Source organism: Ornithorhynchus anatinus, chromosome 5 (assembly GCF_004115215.2).
Source record: "Ornithorhynchus anatinus isolate Pmale09 chromosome 5, mOrnAna1.pri.v4, whole genome shotgun sequence".
Lineage (NCBI taxonomy): Eukaryota > Metazoa > Chordata > Mammalia > Monotremata > Ornithorhynchidae > Ornithorhynchus > Ornithorhynchus anatinus.
Window position 1 is genome coordinate 93,846,979 of NC_041732.1, and position 17,067 is coordinate 93,864,045.

Genomic DNA, 17,067 nt, shown 5'->3' on the forward strand with positions numbered 1-17,067 from the left:
TACGACTGGGGGAACTGCAGTGAGTCCAACCTAATTACTCTGTGGCTACGCTAGCGCTTACAACAGTGACCGGCACATAGTAAGCGCTTAATAAATACCATTACCAAAAAAAAACGAGTTAGGCGACCAGTCCAAGGCCACACAGCAGGCAAGGGGTGGAGCCGTACTTAAACCCAGGGCTTCTGGCTCGGTCTTGTCGTCTTTTTGCCGAGGCCAGTCTTGTTCCTCCGCGGGCACGGAGCTCAGTGAGTTAGCAGACAGGCAGGGGTGCAGCGATTGGTGACGGGCACGGACGTGAACGTGGTTTATAGGGAGAACCCATTTAAGGCCAAAGTAACCGTAGGAGAGTCTAGTCTGATAAGGCCTCTGCACCGGTTTGAAGTACCGAGATATTCTTGATTGGAACAAAGCCGCCGCACCAGCAGATCTGCTGCAGTTACAGCCATCGTATTCAAATAAAAATCCATCCAGGCCGAACCTCATTCATTCTTTCCGTTGGATTTACGAAGGACTTACTGGGCGCGGAGCTCGGTAAGGTGCCGGGCACACAGCGAGTACTCGAAATGACAACTGGATCCATCGGGCGGATACACGACACGGAGAAAGCTGCCGGAGAGCCTTCGGGCGAATGGTTTGGCGGAAAGAACCCGGGCCTCGGAGTCAGAGGATTCGGGTTTCGAGACCAGCTCCGTTACTTCTTTCTTTTTGAAACAGCATTTGTTAAGCGCAGAGTGCACGGGCGCGAATCCCGGCCCTGCCGCTTGCCAGCTGTGTGACGTCGGGCACGTCGCTTAACTTCTCTGTGCCTCTGTTGCCTCATCTGTAAAATGGGGATTAAAACCGCGAGCCCCACGTGGGACAACCTGATCTCCTTGTAGCCACCGGCGCTTAGAACGGTGCTCGGCACGTAGTAAGCGCTGAACAAACACGACCATTTTTTACGTCGGTCCGTCAATCAAATTTACGGTGCTCCGTGTGCAGAACGCTGTCCTGAGCGCTTGGGAGAGTACACTGTGACAACTGCCCAAGAGAGGCATTCCCTGCCCACAACAAGCGCACAGCCTAGAGGTCGGACACTATAATAATAATAACGCTGATGGTACTCGTTAAGCGCTTACTATGTGCCAAGCACCGTTCGAAATGCTGGGGCAGATACGTGGGGCTCACCATCTCGATCCCCATTTTAGAGAAGCGGCGGGATTTAGCGGAAAGAACACGGGCTTGGGAGTCAGAGGTCATGGGTTCTAATCCCGGCTCCGCCGCCTGTCAGCTGTGTGACGTGGGGCAGGTTCCTTAACTTCTCTGTGCCTCAGTTACCTCATCTGTAAAATGGGGATTAAGACCGTGAGCCCCACGTGGGCCAGCCTGATAACCCTGTCTCTCTCCCGGCGCTTGGCACGTAATCAGCGCTTAACAAATAGCATCGTTATAACCACTATCATGACAGATGAGGTAACAGAGGCTCGGAGACGTTAATCGACTTGCCCGAAGTCCCACAGCCGATAAGCGGAGGAGCCGGGATTAGAACCCACGACCTCTGACTCCCAAGCCTGTGCTCTCGCCCCTGAGACACGCTGCTGTACGAAGCACCGAGCTGATCGGGTCGGACACAGTCCACGGCCCATACGGGGCTCAGAGCTTTACTCCCCATTTTACAGACGAGTTCACCGAGGCACAGAGAAGTGAAGCGACTCGCCCAGGGTAACACAGCAGACAAGCAACGGAGCCAGGACCGGAAACCAGGGTGTTCTGACTCCCGGGCCCGCGCCCTATCCGCTAGGCCGTGCCGCGGCTCTCTTGCCTGCTGGGGGAGCTTGGGCAAGAAGTCATTTAACTTCCTTGTGTCTTCAGTTTCCTCACCTGTAAAAATGAAGATTCGACAAGAGAAGCAGCGCGGCTCAGTGGCAAGAGCCCGGGCTTGGGAGTCAAGAGGTCATGGGTTCGAATCCCGGCTCTGCCCCCCCGTCAGCTGTGGGACTGTGGGCGAGTCCCTTCACTTCTCGGGGCCTCGGTTCCCTCATCCGGAAAACGGGGATGAAGACCGTGAGCCCCACGTGGGACAACCTGATTCCCCCGTGTCTACCCCGGCGCTTAGAACAGTGCCCTGCACGTAGTAAGCGCTTAACAAATGCCAACATTATGAACATTATTAACCCCGGTTCCCCTTCCGATTTCAGGCTGTGGGATACACGCGGGACAGGGGCTGTGCCCAACCCGAAGTCGTTTCGTTTCGCTGGGCCTCGGTTACCTCGTCTGGAAAATGGGGATTGAGACCGTGAGCCCCACGTGGGACGGGGGTTGTGTCCAACCCAATCTGTTGTATCCACTCCAGTGTTTATTCATTCGGTAGTATTTATTAATAATAATAACGTTGGTATTCGTTAAGCGCCTCCGATGTGCCGAGCAGCGTTCTGAGCGCTGGGGTAGATACAGGGTCATCCGGTCGCCCCACGTGAGGCTCCCAGTCAATCCCCATTTTACAGATGAGGGAACTGAGGGACAGAGAAGTGAAGCGACTCGCCCACGGTCACACAGCTGACGAGGGGCAGAGCCGGGACTCGAACTCATGACCTCCGACTCCCAAGCCCGGGCTCTTTCCACCGAGCCACGCCGCTTCTTCACTGAGTGCTTACTATGTGCAGAGCACTGTACTAAGCGCTGGGAATGGACAATTCGGTAACGGAGACAGTCCCCGCCCTCTGACGGGCGCACGGTCTAATGGGGGACTTCAGGGCAGTGCCTGGCACATAGTAAGCGTTTACGTACCGTAATCATTATCGTAATTCTCGTTACGATCGGGCACCTATGCCGGCACTTGGGACAGCGCTCGGCACAAGGCAAGCACTTGACGAGTACTATAATCAACGGCTACAAACCCTGACGGGAAAGGATCTGATTCCCGGCTCCGCCCCCTGTCTGCTGCGTGACCTTGGGCAAGTCACTTCACTGGGCCTCAGTCACCTCACTTGTAAAACGGGGATTACAAGTGTGAGCCCCACATGGGACAACCTGATACCCTTACGTCTACCCCGGAGCTTCGACAGCGTCTGGCACATAGGAAGCGCTTAACAGATACGATCGGTAACATTGCTGAAAGCAGGAGGAGGACCCAGGAGTCCGTTTGAGTCCCATTCTGGGGAGAGAGAGAGAGAGAGAGAGAGAGAGAGAGAGAGGGGCCTAAAGGTAATGAGGCAAAAACTTCTCACTCTGGGCTTCGAGGCTGTGCATCCCCTCGCCCCTTCCTACCTCTCCTCCCTCCTCTCTCTCCACCGCCCACCCCGCACGCTCCGCTCCTCCGCCGCCCGCCTCCTCGCCGTCCCCCGGTCTCGCCCGTCCCGCCGTCGACCCCCGGGCCGCGTCCTCCCGCGGTCCCGGAACGGCCTCCCTCCTCAACCTCCGCCAAACCGATTCTCTTCCCCTCTTCGAAACCCGACTTAAAACTCACCTCCTCCGAGAGGCCTTCCCAGACTGAGCCTTCCCTTTCCCTCTGCTCCCCCTCCCCAACCTCTGCTCTTCCCCCTTCCCCTCCCCTCAGCGCTGCGCTCATTTGGATATATTATTTATCACCCTATTTATTTGGTTAATGAGGTGTACATCCCCTTGATTCCCTTTATCTTGACGTCGTCTCGTTTTTGTTTTGTTCCGTTTCGCTCCGCTGTCCGTCTCCCCCGTTTAGACCGTGAGCCCGTCACTGGGCAGGGAGGGTCGCCGTCGCCGAACTGTCCATTCCAAGCGCTTAGCACGGCGCTCCGCACACAGTAAGCGCTCAGTAAGTACTACTGAATGAATGAATGACAACGCACTGATGGCTGTCTACTCGTTTGAGGTCTTTCTCCCCTCTCCTAGACCGTGAGCCCGCTGAGGAAGAGCCCACAGAGAAGCAGAGTAGCTCGGGGGAAGAAGCCCGGGCTCGGGAGTCCGAGGTCACGGGGTTCGAATCCCGACTCCGCCACTTGGCAGCTGTGTGACTGTGGGCAGGTCACTTCACTTCTCTGTGCCTCAGTTCCCCCATCGGCAAAATGGGGATTGGCCGGTTGTCCCACATGGGACAACCTGACTACCCTGTATCTACCCCAGCGCTTAGAACAGTGCTCTGCACATAGTAAGCGCTCAATAAGTACTTACCGAATAAATGAATGCAGGTCTTTCCCGCCCCCTCGTAGACTGTGAGCCCGCTGTGGGCAGGGATCGTCTCTATTTGTTGCTGAATTGCGCTTTCCAAGCGCTTAGTACAGTGCTCTGCGCACAGTGAGCGCTCAACAAATCGACAAACCAGTACAGTGCCCCGCACATGGTAAGCGCTCAATACTTTCGAATGAACGGATGCTATTGACGCCTGTCTACTTGTTTCGAGGTCTTTCTCCCCCACTCCTAGACTGTGAGCCCGCTGTGGGCAGGGACTGTCTCTGTTTAGACAGTTTAGAGAAGCAGCCTGGCTCAGTGGAAAGAGCCCGGGCTTGGGAGTCCGAGGCCATGGGTTCGAATCCCGGCTCTGCCGCTTGCCAGCTGTGTGACGTTGGGCAAGTCACTTCGCGTCTCTGAGCCTCAGTTCCCTCGTCTGTAAAATGGGGATTAAAACTGCGAGCCCCACGTGGGACAACCTGATCACCTTGTATCCCCTCAGCGCTTAGAACAGTGCTTGGCACATAGTAAGCGCTCAACAAATACCACCATTTGTTTCATTTGTTGTTGAATTGTGCTTTCCAAGGGTTTGGTACAGTGCTGTGCACAGTCAGTGCTCAACAAATCAACAAATCAGTCCAGTGCTCTGCACATAGTAAGCGCTCAATAAATACTATCGAATGAATGAAACAAATCAACGAATTAGCCCAGTGCTCTGCACATAGTATGAGCTCCATAAATACTATCGAATGAATGAAACAAATCAACGAATTAGCCCAGTGCTCTGCACATAGTAAGAGCTCAATAAATACTATCGAATGAATGAAACAAATCAACGAATCAGCCCAGTGCTCTGCACATAGTATGAGCTCAATAAATACTACTGAATGAATGAAACAGATCAGCAAATCGGTCCAGTGCTCCGCACATAGTGAGAGCTCAATAGATACGACTGGATGAATGCACAGACGCAGCGGGCTGAGGCTGCAGGGCCCCCAGGCCTCCGGGCGGGCCTGGCTCCCGCTGACGTCACTTCCGCCCGGCGCCCCCGGGGAGCTGCCCGGAAACTACAATTCCCAGAATGCCCCGCTGCCCGGCCGCTCGGCCCGCCGGGCCCTCCCTCCGGCCCCGCGGCGGCCCCCCCCCCCGCCCCGCCCTCCTCACTATTTCTCCGCTTTGGCGATGTGCTCCAGCCCCTCGTTGATCTTCTGCGCCGCCATCTCCGCCGAGGCGGCCGAGGGGAGCCCGGGGACGCCGCCGCCGCCGCCCGCTCCTTCCTCCCTCCTGCTCGGCTGCGGGAGCGGAGGGCGGACTACGGGAAGCCGCCGGGCTCAATTGCCAACGCGCGGAGTGGGCGGGGCGGAGGCCGGCGCAGGCGCACTAGGCAGCCGGGGGGAAGCTTAGGCCGCTGCGCCCCCTGCTGGACCGACTGGGCCGAGAGCAGGAAAACAGGGGAGCCAATGAGGTCATTCATTCATTCATTCATTCATTCATTCACTCACTCACTCACTCACTCACTCACTCACTCACTCACTCACTCACTCACTCACTCACTCCCTCATTCCCTCATTCATGCATTCATTCCCTCATTCATTCCCTCATTCATGTTTACTGAGCGCTGATTTTGTGCAGAGCACTGGACTAAGCCCTTAGAAAGAACAATTCAGCAAGAGAGGCAATCCCTGCCCACAATGGGCTCACAGTCTAGAAACAGCGGGGCTCAGTGGAAAGAGGCCGGGCTTGGGAGTCAGAGGGCGTGGGTTCGAATCCCGGCTCTGCCACTCGTCAGCTGGGTGACTGCGGGCGAGTCACTTCACTTCTCTGGGCCTCAGTTACCTCATTTGTAAAATGGGGATTAACTGTGAGCCTCCCGTGGGACAACCCGATGACCCTGTATCTCCCCCAGTGCTTAGAACAGTGCTCTGCGCAGAGTAAGCGCTTAACAAATACCAACATTATTATTATTAGAAGCGGGGAATTATGTATTCATTCATTTATTTATTTATTTATTGGTATTTGTTCTTTCCGGGTTCTTTCCACTGAGCCACGCTGCTTCTCTGGGGCATCAATACTAATGATAATAATGCTGGCATTTGTTAAGCGCTTACTATGTGCAAAGCACTGTTCTAAGCGCTGGGGGAGATACAAGGTGATCAGGTTGTCCCATGTGGGGCTCACAGTCTTAATCCCCGTTTTACAGATGAGGTGACTGAGGCCCAGAGAATAATACTGTTGGTATTTGTTAAGCGCTTACTATGTGCAGAGCACTGTTTTAAGCGCTGGGGTAGATACAGCCCGTCATCGGGTTGTCCCACGTGAGGCTCGCAGTTACTCCCCATTTGACAGATGAGGGGACTGAGGCACAGAGAAGTGAAGTGACTCGCCCACAGTCACATAGCTGACGAGTGGCAGAGCCGGGATTCAAACCCGTGACCTCTGACTCCCAAGCCCGGGCTCGTTCCACTGAGCCACCCTAAGTGACCTGCCCAAAGTCAGGCCGCTGACGAGTGGCGGAGCCGGGATCGGAACCCATGACCTCTGACTCCCAAGCCCGGACTCTTTCCACTGAGCCACGCTGCTCCTCCAAGAGCGTCAGTGTAAAGGAATGGAATTATAGATATGTCCACATCATTAATAAAATCGATAGAAGAATAAATACGTACAAATATACACAAGGGCTGTGGAGAGGGGAAGGGGGAAGGACAGAGGGAGGGAGTCGGGGCGATGGGGAGGGGAGGAGGAGCAGAGGGAAAGGGAGGGCTCAGTCCGGGAAGGCCTCCTGGAGGAGGTGAGCCCTCAGTAGGGCTTTGAAGAGGGGAAGAGAGTCAGTTTGGCGGAGGTGAGGAGGGAGGCCGTTCCGGGACCGCGGGAGGACGTGGGCCGGGGGTCGACGGCGGGACGGGCGACAACGGGGGACGGTGAGGAGGTTAGCGGACGGGAGATCCCCAGGGCTGGGCAACCGCAGCAGGATTCATTAATAATGATGGTGTTTGCGAAGCGCTTACTATGTGCCGGGCACTGTACTAAGCGTGGGAGTGGTTACCAGCGGTCCCCTGTCCCACAAGGGGCCCACAGGCTCAATCCCCATTTTATAGATGAGGGAACTGAGACCCAGAAAACAATAATAATAATAATCACGATGGTATTCGTTAAGCGCTTATTATGGGCCAAGCACTGTTCTAAGCGCTAGGGCAGATACACTGTAATCAGGTTGTCCACCTAGGGCTCACGTTCTTAATCCCCATTTTACAGATGAGGTAACCGAAGCATAGAGAAGTTAAGAGATACGAACCCACGCTCTATCCACTAGGCCGCAACGCTGCTGCGGCTGCTACTGTTATTATTCATTCGGTCGTATTTATTAAGTCTCTCTTGTGTGCAGAGCACTGTACTAAGCGCTTGGAAAGTACAATTCAGCAACAAATAGAGACAATCCCGGCCCACAGTGGGCTCACAGTCTGGGGGGGGGGGGGGGGGGTAGACAGCAAAACAAGTTAAGAGGCATCAAAAGCATCGATATAAATAAACAGAAGTAAGGATAAATACACATCATTAATAAAATGGATAGAATTGTAAATATGTACATTCATTCATTCAATAGTATTCATCGAGCGCTTACTAATGTTGGTATCTATTAAGCGCTTACTACGTGCCGAGCCCCGTTCTAAGCGCTGGGGGAGATACGGGGTCATCAGGTCGTCCCACGTGAGGCTCACGGTCTTCATCCCCATTTTACAGATGAGGTCACTGAGGCACAGAGAATAATAATGATGATGTTGGTATCTGTTAAGCGCTTACTACGTGCCGAGCCCCGTTCTAAGCGCTGGGGGAGATACGGGGTCGTCAGGTCGTCCCACGTGAGGCTCACACTTAATCCCCATTTTACAGAGGAGGTCACTGAGGCCCAGAGAAGTGAAGTGACTCGCCCACAGTCACCCAGCTGACGAGCGGCGGGGCCGGGATTCGAACCCACGACCTCTGACTCCCAAGCCCGGGCTCTTGCCACTGAGCCACGCTGCTCCTACTGGGTGCAGAGCACTGTACTGAGCGCTTGGAATGGACAGTTCGGCCACAGATAGAGACGATCCCTGCCCAACGACGGGCCCACGGCCTGAACGATGGATGCACACAGGTGCTGAGGGGCGGGGAAGGGGGGGGGGGGGAGCAGAGGGAGAGAGTGGGGGCGATGGGGGGGAGGAGCAGAGGAAAAGGGGGTACTACAATTACTATTAATGATGATAATAATAACAATTACGGTATTTGTTACGCACTTACTAGGTGCCAGGCACTGTTGTAAGCACTGGGGTAGATACAAGTTGTCCCACGTGGGGCTCACGGTCTTAAACCCCATTTTCCAGATGAGGTCACCGATGCACGATGAAGTAAAATGACTTGCCCAAGGTCACACAGCAGACAGGTGGCGGAGCCGGGATTGGAACCGCCGTCTTCCGACTCCCAAGGCCGGGCTCCTCCCGCTTAGCCACGCTGCTTCTCTTAGCGACCGACGCTATTTCTTGAGCAGAGAGCACTGCGCCGGGCCCTCGGGAGAGCAGGATAGGACGGCGTTAGCAGACGCGTTCCCCGCTCGTAACGCCCAGAGGAGACCGACGGCGATACGGATAAATGAGTCGTTTGTAATATCCGATTGAAAGATAAGTACGCGAGTGCTGCGCCGGTGGGGAGAATATCGAGCGTCCAGAGGTCACAGGTTCAAGTACCCAGGCGATGAGGAGGAGGAGGGATCCGGGAGAAGAGGGGTTAAGAGGGGAAGGCCGCGTGGAGGAGATTCATCCAACTCCTCCAATTTCTCGAGCGCTTCCTATGTGCGGAGCACTGTACTAAGCGCTTGGAACGGACAATCCGGCGACAGATAGGGACAATTCCTGCCCAACGACGGGCTCGCGGTCTAAACGGGGGGGGGGAGACGGCAAAGCGAAACAGAACAAAACAAAATGATAATAATAATAACGTCGGCATCCGTTGAGCGCTTACTCTGCGCAGACCACTGTTCTGAGCGCTGGGGGCGGGGGGGATACAGGGTCATCAGGTCGTCCCACGGGAGGCTCGCCGTCTAGATGCCCGTTTTACGGATGCGGTAACCGAGGCCCGGGGAAGTGAAGTGACTGGCCCACGGTCGCACGGCTGACGGGTGGCAGAGCGGGGATTCGAACCCGCGACCTCCGACTCCCAAGCCCGGGCTCTTGCCACCGAGCCACGCGCAGATCGGGCTCGGGCACCAGACGCTGCGTCCTCAGGTGCCAGTTTTTCATCTCCGCACGCATGGCGCCGGGGAGGCAACAGTCAAAATCGGCCCAGTAAAGGGAGCACCGTTGGCTCCCAGCTCCCATCCCAGCGGAACTGCCTGGACAACGGCAGGTTGGTCGTGAACGGGTGAAGTGGGCCGGCAGGATCGGGATAGCCCGAGAAGGCCATCTGTAGCTGAGCGGCTGGTTCCTCAGAATCCTTAAAGATCGGGCCGTTTTCTTCATGTTTCACAAGTTCACGCTCTGGGCTTCGAGGCTGTCCATCCCCTCGCCCCTTCCTACCTCTCCTCCCTCCTCTCTCTCCACCGCCCACCCGGCACGCTCCGCCCCTCCGCCGCCCACCTCCTCGCCGTCGACCCCCGGGCCGCGCCCTCCCTCCTCACCTCCGCCAAACTCATTCTCTGCCCCTCTTCAGAACCCGACTTACAACTCACCTCCTCCGAGAGGCCTTCCCAGACCGAGCTCCCCTTCTCCCTCCTACCGCCCCCCCCCTTCACCTCTCCGCAGCTAAACCCTCTTCTCCCCCCATCTCCCTCCGCTCCTCCCCCTCTCCCTTCCCCTCCCCTCGGCACCGTACTCGTCCGCTCGACTGTATGTAGTTTCGTCACCCTATTCATTTTATGAATGAGATGTTCATCCCCTCGATTCTCTTTATCGCTATTGTTCTAGTCGGTCCGTCTCCCCCCATTAGACCGCGCGCCCGTCAGAGGGCAGGGACCGTCTCTATCTGTTACCGATTTGTCCATTCCAAGCGCTTAGTACAGTGCTCTGCACCTAGTAGGGGTGGCTCCGCGGAAAGAGCCCGGGCTTGGGAGTCGGAGGTCACGGGTTCGAATCCCGGCTCTGCCGCTTGTCAGCTGGGTGACTGTGGGCGAGTCACTCAACTCCTCTGTGCCTCGGTTACCTCATCTGCAAAATGGGGACTAAAAAACCGTGAGCCCCACGTGGGACAGCCGGATCACCTTGTATCTGCCCCAGTGCTGAGAACAGTTCTCTGCACATAGTAAGCGCTTAACAAATACCGTTATTATTATTATAGTAAGCACTCAATAAATACTATTGAATAGGCACTGGAAGTGCACGGCGCAGACAGGTAAATAGCAGCCAAACGCATCCGCCACTTTCACGGGCAGATCCGAACCGCCGGAGGATCCGTGAAGACAGACTCCCAGATCTGCCGATCCCGGGAGCAGGCGGTACGCCTCGGTTTCCAGCCGCGGCCCGCAGATCTGTACGTTTCGGAGGCTCGGGGGACGGATGACGTGGCCGTGACGGTCCTCAAGAGGCCCCTCGCCTGTTACCGCACACGCCGGAGATGGGACGCCCGCTCCTTCACCGCTCAACCCATCGGACGTTTCCGGTGCTTCGAGGGGGATGGAAAAATCTTCATCCTCCGTCCAGCCCGCGCTGCTGACCAACAGGGGCCTCTCCAGCTGGCTCACGCTCCCACCGCTCGGTGAACGGGAAGCGGCGTGGCTCGGTGCTTGGGAGTCAGAGGTCATGGGTTCGAATGCCGGCTGTGTGACCGTGGGCAAGTCACTTCACTTCTCTGGGCCTCGGGGACCTCATCTGGAAAACGGGGATCGAGACCGGGAGCCCCACGTGGGACGACCTGATTCCCCTGCGTCTACCCCAGCGCTTGGAACGGTGCCTGGCTCCGGGGGCTCCCCGCGCGCTCTGAACGGGGCGTGAGTGAGGCCCAGTTTCACGTAAGGCTCCCGCCGTAATTCCGGGGGCGTCTCCTCAAAGAGGGCGGCCCGTCGTAGACTGTCATGTCGCAGCTCCTCGCCAGGTCGTCCCTCATCGCTTTGGTGACACGTTAGTTCGGGTCGGACAAACGCCCGCACGGATTTTCGTGCCACAGGGCCAGCTGGACCATGGGGTGTCGGGCTCCAGGCGTCAAGGCCAGGAGGCCGTAGCCATAACCGGGCCGGTCTACGGCCAGCCCGCTTCCACGCGGGCGTCACGGGGCGAGCCGGGGGGATCGTGGAGGAAAACGTAAACGGCAGGATCTGTCTTCCCGAGAGAAGCCGCGGGGCTTGAAGAGCGACTCTGACGGCGTACTGAAGGATCTGGGGCCCGGCTGGGAGCCTCTTGACCTCCGCCAGGGGCCCGATCCTAATTCTCTCACAGTTTAAGAGGGCGCCGTAGGGCCCGGAACGGCCGAAGCCCAGCGGGGTGACGGCGAAGCCGCGCCTGGCCAGGGACGGGGCGCGATACCGCGTCCGGGGGGCCGCGGCCCACGTCCCCCAGCACCACCCCGAACACGTGCCGGGGCCGACGCCGACGACCCCGCGGCGCGAGCGGCGACGGGACCGGGCCCGCGCCGGCCTCCGCCGTCTCGGGGGTTGGGCCGCTTTGGAGGTGGGGAGAGGGGCGGTCTGGTGCAGATGGAGGGGGAGGGAGTTCCAGGCTAGGGGCAGGACACGGAAAAGGGGTCAGTGGTGAGGTAGAGGAGATCGTGGCCCAGTGAGCGAGCGGGCGTTAGAGGAGAGGAGTATTCATTCGTTCATTCGACAGTATTTATTGAGCGCTCACTGTGTGCAGAGCATCGTACTAAGCAGCGTGGCTAGAGAAGCAGCGTGCCTCGGGGGAAAGCGTCCGGGCTTGGGAGTCAGAGTTCGTGGGTTCGAATCCCAGCTCTGCCGCTCGTCAGCTGGGTGACTGTGGGCGAGTCACTTCGCTTCTCGGCGCCTCGGTTCCCTCACCTGGCAAATAGGGATTAACCGTGAGCCTCACGTGGGACGACCTGACGACCCTGTATCTCCCCCAGCGCTTAGAACGGGGCTCTGCACAGAGCAAGCGCTTAACCAATGCCGACACTGTTACTGTTAAGCAATTGGGATGTACCAGTTGGCAACAGATAGAGACGGTCCCTGGAATATGCGGGCTGGGGTGTAGTAGGAGATTAACGAGGCGACGCAGAGAGGCAGCGTGGCTCGGTGGCAAGAGGCCGGGCTTGGAAGTCAGAGGTCATGGTTCGAATCCCGACTCTGCCGCTCGTCAGCTGCGTGACTGTGGGCGAGTCACTCCACTTCTCGTTGCCTCAGCGACGTCATCTGGATGATGGGGATGAAGACTGCGAGCCTCACGTGGGACAGGCTGACGACCCTGTATCTACCCCCGTGCTTAGAACAGTGCTCTGCCCGTAGTAAGCGCTTAACAGATACCGATATTATTATTATGACTGTGTGCAGAGCACCCTACTAAGCGCTTGGGAGGGGACAGTGTGACAATGTGACACATTCCCTGCCCACAGCGAGCTTACAGTCTACTCTGCTGTCTATATAATTCTTCTAAAACGTCATCCTCTACCTTCCATATTCTTTAGTGTCCCTATCATTCATTCAGTGGTATTTATTGAGTGCTAACTGTGTGCAGAGCACTGCACTGAGCACTTGGAAGGTACAATTCGGCATCAGATAGAGACGATAATGATAAGGTTGGTATCTGTTAAGCGCTTACTACGTGCAGGGCGCCGTTCTAAGCGCTGGGGTAGATACGGGGTCATCAGGTCGTCCCACGTGAGGCTCACAGTTAATCCCCATTTTACAGACGAGGGAACTGAGGCACCGAGAAGCGAAGTGACTCGCCCACAGTCCCCCAGCTGACGAGGGGCAGAGCCGGGGGGTCGAACTCATGACCTCTGACCCCGAAGCCCAGGCTCTTTTCCACTGAGCCACGCTGCTTCCCACCCCACGCCGGGCTCACAGTCGGGGAATGGGCTCACAGTAGGAGAAACCCCTGACTATCGCTCTTAAAGCAGTCCAAAGAATCAATGCGTTCATTAAGTGCTGACTCCAGCTCTCCCGAGCACTTAGTACAGTGCTCTGCACCTAGTAAGTGCTCAAGGAATACCCCTGATGATGACGATGGTGGGCGCAGATCATTATTCTACGCACTTGGGAGAGTACTAGTAATAATAACGATGATATCTGTTAAGCGCTTACTACGTGCCAAGCACTGTTCTAAGCACTGGGGTAGGGGCAAGGTAATCAGTTCGTCCCGTGTGGGGCTCACAGTCTCAATCCCCATTTTACAGATGAGGTCACTGAAGCATAGAGAATAATAATAATTATGGGATTTGTTAAGCACTTAACTAGGTGCCAGGCACTGTACCAAGCGCTGGGGTGGATACAAACCCTCCGTCGCCTCGCCCCCTCCTACCTCACCCCCCTCCTCTCTTTCCACCGCCCACCTCCTCACCGTCCCCCGGTCTCGCCCGTCCCGCCGTCGACCCCCGGCCCACGTCCTCCCGCCGTCCCGGAACGGCCTCCCTCCTCACCTCCGCCAAACTGACTCTCTTCCCCTCTTCAAAGCCCTACGGAGGGCTCACCTCCTCCAGGACGCCTTCCCGGACTGAGTCCCCCTTTCCCTCTGCCCCTCCTCCCCTCCCCATTCCCCCCTTTTCCCGCCCTCTCCTCTTCCCCCTTCCCCTCCCCGCAGCACTTGGGCATGTTTGTATATATGATCTATTACTCTATTTATTTTGTGAAGGATGTGTATATCTCTATGATTCTATTTAATAATAATGTTGGTATCTGTTGAGCGCTTCCTAGGTGCCAAGCACCGTTCTAAGCGCTGGGGTAGACACAGGGGAATCAGGTTGTCCCACGTGGGGTTCACAGTCTGCGTCCCCATTTTACAGATGAGGTAACTGAGGTCTGTGCCAGACTGCTTGTTTTGTTTCATTCTGTTTTACTTCGCCGTCTGTCTCCCCCGTTTAGACTGCGAGCCCGTCACTGGGCAGGGATTGTCTCTATCTGTTGCCGAACTGTCCGTTCCAAACGCTTAGTACAGTGCCCCGCACATAGTAAGCGCTCAATGAATACTATTGAATAAATGAATGAAAGAGCCCGGGCTTGGGAATCAGAGATCTTGAGTTCTAATCCCGGCTCCGCCGCTTGTCAGCTGTGTGACCTTGGGCAAGCAGCGTAGCTCAGTGGAAAGAGCATGGGCTTTGGAGTCAGAGGTCATGGGTTCAAATCCCGGCTCCACCACTTGTCAGCCGTGTGACTGTGGGCAAGTCACTTCACTTCTCGGTGCCTCAATTACCTCATCTGTAAAATGGGGATTAAGACTGGCAGAACCCCACCTGGGACAATCAGCTTCCCTTGTGTCTACCCCAGCGCTTAGAACAGTGCTCTGCACCTAGTAAGCGCTTAACAAATACCAACATTATTAGTAAGTCACTTCACTTCTCCGGGCCTCAGTTCCCTCATCTGGCAAATGGGGATGAAGACTGTGAACCCCACGTGGGACAACCTGATTCCCCTTGAATCTACCCCAGCGCTTAGAACGGTGTCAAGCACGTAGTAAGCGCTTAACAAATACCGACATTATTATGATTAAGCCAGGCTGCTTCTCTAAGAAAGCAAGATGATTAAGGAGTTCAAAACGAGCTGAGGACCTGGGGGAGCCCATCCTGCTGGCCACTAGCCCCAGCTCTCTTCCGTAGACTCAGGGACTCTGCCTTGTACATAAGCTTGCTCCCTCTCACTTATCTATTTATTTATTTCTTCATTTATGTGTATCGACTGTCTCCCCGCCTCTAGACTGTGAGCTCTTTGTGGGCAGGGGATATGTCTCTTTATTGCTGTACTCTCCCAAGCACTGAGTACAGTGCTCTGCACACAGTAAGCACGCATAAAATATGATCGAATGAATGAGTGAATAAATATCCATTCTCTTCTCCATCACTCCCCAACTCACACACTTCACTCCTCTCAAGATCCCTTTCTCGCACCACCCGGCACTCGGTTTTACCATCTCTGATCTTCGGTTCACACCATTTCTCCTTCCTGAAGCTCCCTCCCATTTCAAATCCACCCAACCTCATCTTCTCCACTTTCAAAACCCTTCTGAAATCCCACCTCCTCCTGGAGGCCTTCTAAGATCTTTTTTTAATCCGCTCCCTGGGTCGTCGCCTCTCAACTACCATTTCTGTACTCAAATTTGATACCCTGTGGATTTTGTTTGTATTTTATGTGTTGTGTTTTAATGTGTCATCGTTCTTGATGTGTTTGTCTCCGGTCCCCGGTCCCCATTCCCCACTCACACTCCCCCTCGAGACTGTAAGCTCCTAGTGGGCAGGGAACCTGTCTACCAACTCTGTTATTACTGTACTCTCCCAAGCACGTACAGTGCTCCGCACGCAGTAAGCTCTCAATAAATCCTACTGATCGATTGATTGATTGATACGCTTAGATTATGAGCCCCTGCCGGGAAGGGACCAGGTCGAATTTCCCTCTCTGTATTCTCTCCCAGTGCTTGGTGAAATGCTCTACCCGTAATACAAGCTTAATAAGTATTACTGCTATTACTACTATTACTTTATTGAGTGAATGTTAAAAAAGAGTTATGGTGTTTGTTTCAATAATAATGATGATAGTATTTGTTAAGCGCTTACTATGTGCCAAGCACTTGTCTGAGCACTGGGGTGGACACAAGGTCATCAGGTTGGCCCACGTGGGGCTCACGGTCTTAATCCCCATTTTACAGATGAGGCAACAGGCACAGAGGAGTGAAGTGACTTGCCCAAAGTCACGCGGCTGACGGGTGGCGGAGCCGGGATTGGAACCCATGACCTCTGACCCCCAAGCCCCGCTCGCTCCGCTAAGCCACCTTCCTTCTTAATGTGTCCAGCTCTGTCCTAATCTCTGGAGTAATAATAATAATAATGATGTTGGTATCTGTTAAGCGCTTACTATGTGCCGAGCACTGTTCTAAGCGCCGGGGCAGACACAGGGGAATCAGGTTGTCCCACGTGGGGCTCACAGTCTTAATCCCCATTTTACGGATGAGGTCACCGAGGCACCGAGAAGTGAAGCGACTTGCCCAAAGTCACACAGCTGACAAGTGGCCGGGCCGGGATTCGAACCCCTGTCCTCTGACTCCAAAGCCCGAGCTCTTTCCACTGAGCCCCGCTGCTTCTCTGACTAGATATCAGATAATCAGATTAGACGTGGCCATTGTCCCACATGGGACTCGCAGTCTAGGGGAGAGTGAAAACAGATGTTTAGTCCCTATTTTACAAATGAGGAAACTGAGGCAAAGAAAAGTTAAGGGATTTCCCCAAGGTCACACAGCAGACAAGTGGAAAAAGGAGAATTTGAACCCAGATCTCTTGACCCGCAGGCCCACGGTATCTCCTTTAGGCCACGGTGCTTCAGTGTTCTGCGGTCACTGTGACGTCAGAGCCACCAGAGGGGACAAAAGAAATACATATACAGTCAATTTGGATCAGTGCGGCTGAGTGGAAAGAGTCAGAGGCCGTGGGTTCAAATTCCGGCTCCTCTACTAGTCTGCCGTGTGACTTTGGGCAAGTCACTTACCTTCTCCGTGCCTCAGTTACCTCATCTGTCAAATGGGGATTGAGACCGTGAGCCCCAGCTGGGACAACGTGATTACACCCAGGTTGACACATAGTAAGCGCTTAATAAATGCCATAATTATTATTATTATTATTATTATTAGGACAACAATAGCCTTCAAAAATAACCAGCAGGTGAGTAGGTCATGGGCTTCGGCTGGTGGTGGGTTCATTTAAATCATTGAAAATGACATCGTTCACAGATGCGTCGAATATCCCCATCTATCAGCTGGATTCCGAAGTTTCTGAAACCGCCTATCGTAACGGGATTTTCAAGGAGTTAATACTTTTCTCCGTGGACCAACCTCC

At 55.2% G+C, this 17,067-nt stretch overlaps 2 protein-coding genes across 2 annotated transcripts in view; both read right to left on the minus strand.

The window, feature by feature from the left end:
* The window catches only part of NAPG (NSF attachment protein gamma), a 31,769-nt gene extending 26,327 nt beyond the window's left edge, over positions 1 to 5,442 (minus strand). Inside the window, exon 1 of the mRNA XM_029065151.2 lies at positions 5,287 to 5,442. Within this exon, the coding sequence (XP_028920984.1) occupies positions 5,287 to 5,342 (56 nt within the window). The 5' untranslated portion in view covers positions 5,343 to 5,442. The remainder of the gene's footprint in view (positions 1 to 5,286) is intronic.
* Positions 5,443 to 9,423: 3,981 nt separating this feature from the next.
* Positions 9,424 to 12,708, minus strand: LOC114812198 (chitobiosyldiphosphodolichol beta-mannosyltransferase-like). The gene is made up of 4 exons (XM_029065987.1): positions 12,702 to 12,708; positions 11,061 to 11,742; positions 10,444 to 10,838; positions 9,424 to 9,629 (listed from the first exon to the last, which is right to left on the minus strand). Exons 1-4 carry the CDS (start codon positions 12,706 to 12,708, stop codon positions 9,424 to 9,426), a joined length of 1,290 nt encoding a protein of 429 aa, XP_028921820.1.
* Positions 12,709 to 17,067: the final 4,359 nt, after the last annotated feature.

Coding starts and splice junctions, on each gene's coding strand:
- LOC114812198 (XM_029065987.1), bottom strand. Junction 10,839..11,060: donor ACTCACGCCCCGTTCAGAGC/GCGCGGGGAGCC, acceptor CCGTTCACCGAG/CGGTGGGAGCGTGAGCCAGC. Junction 9,630..10,443: donor CTTCCAGTGCCTATTCAATA/GTATTTATTGAG, acceptor CTCGAAGCCCAG/AGCGTGAACTTGTGAAACAT.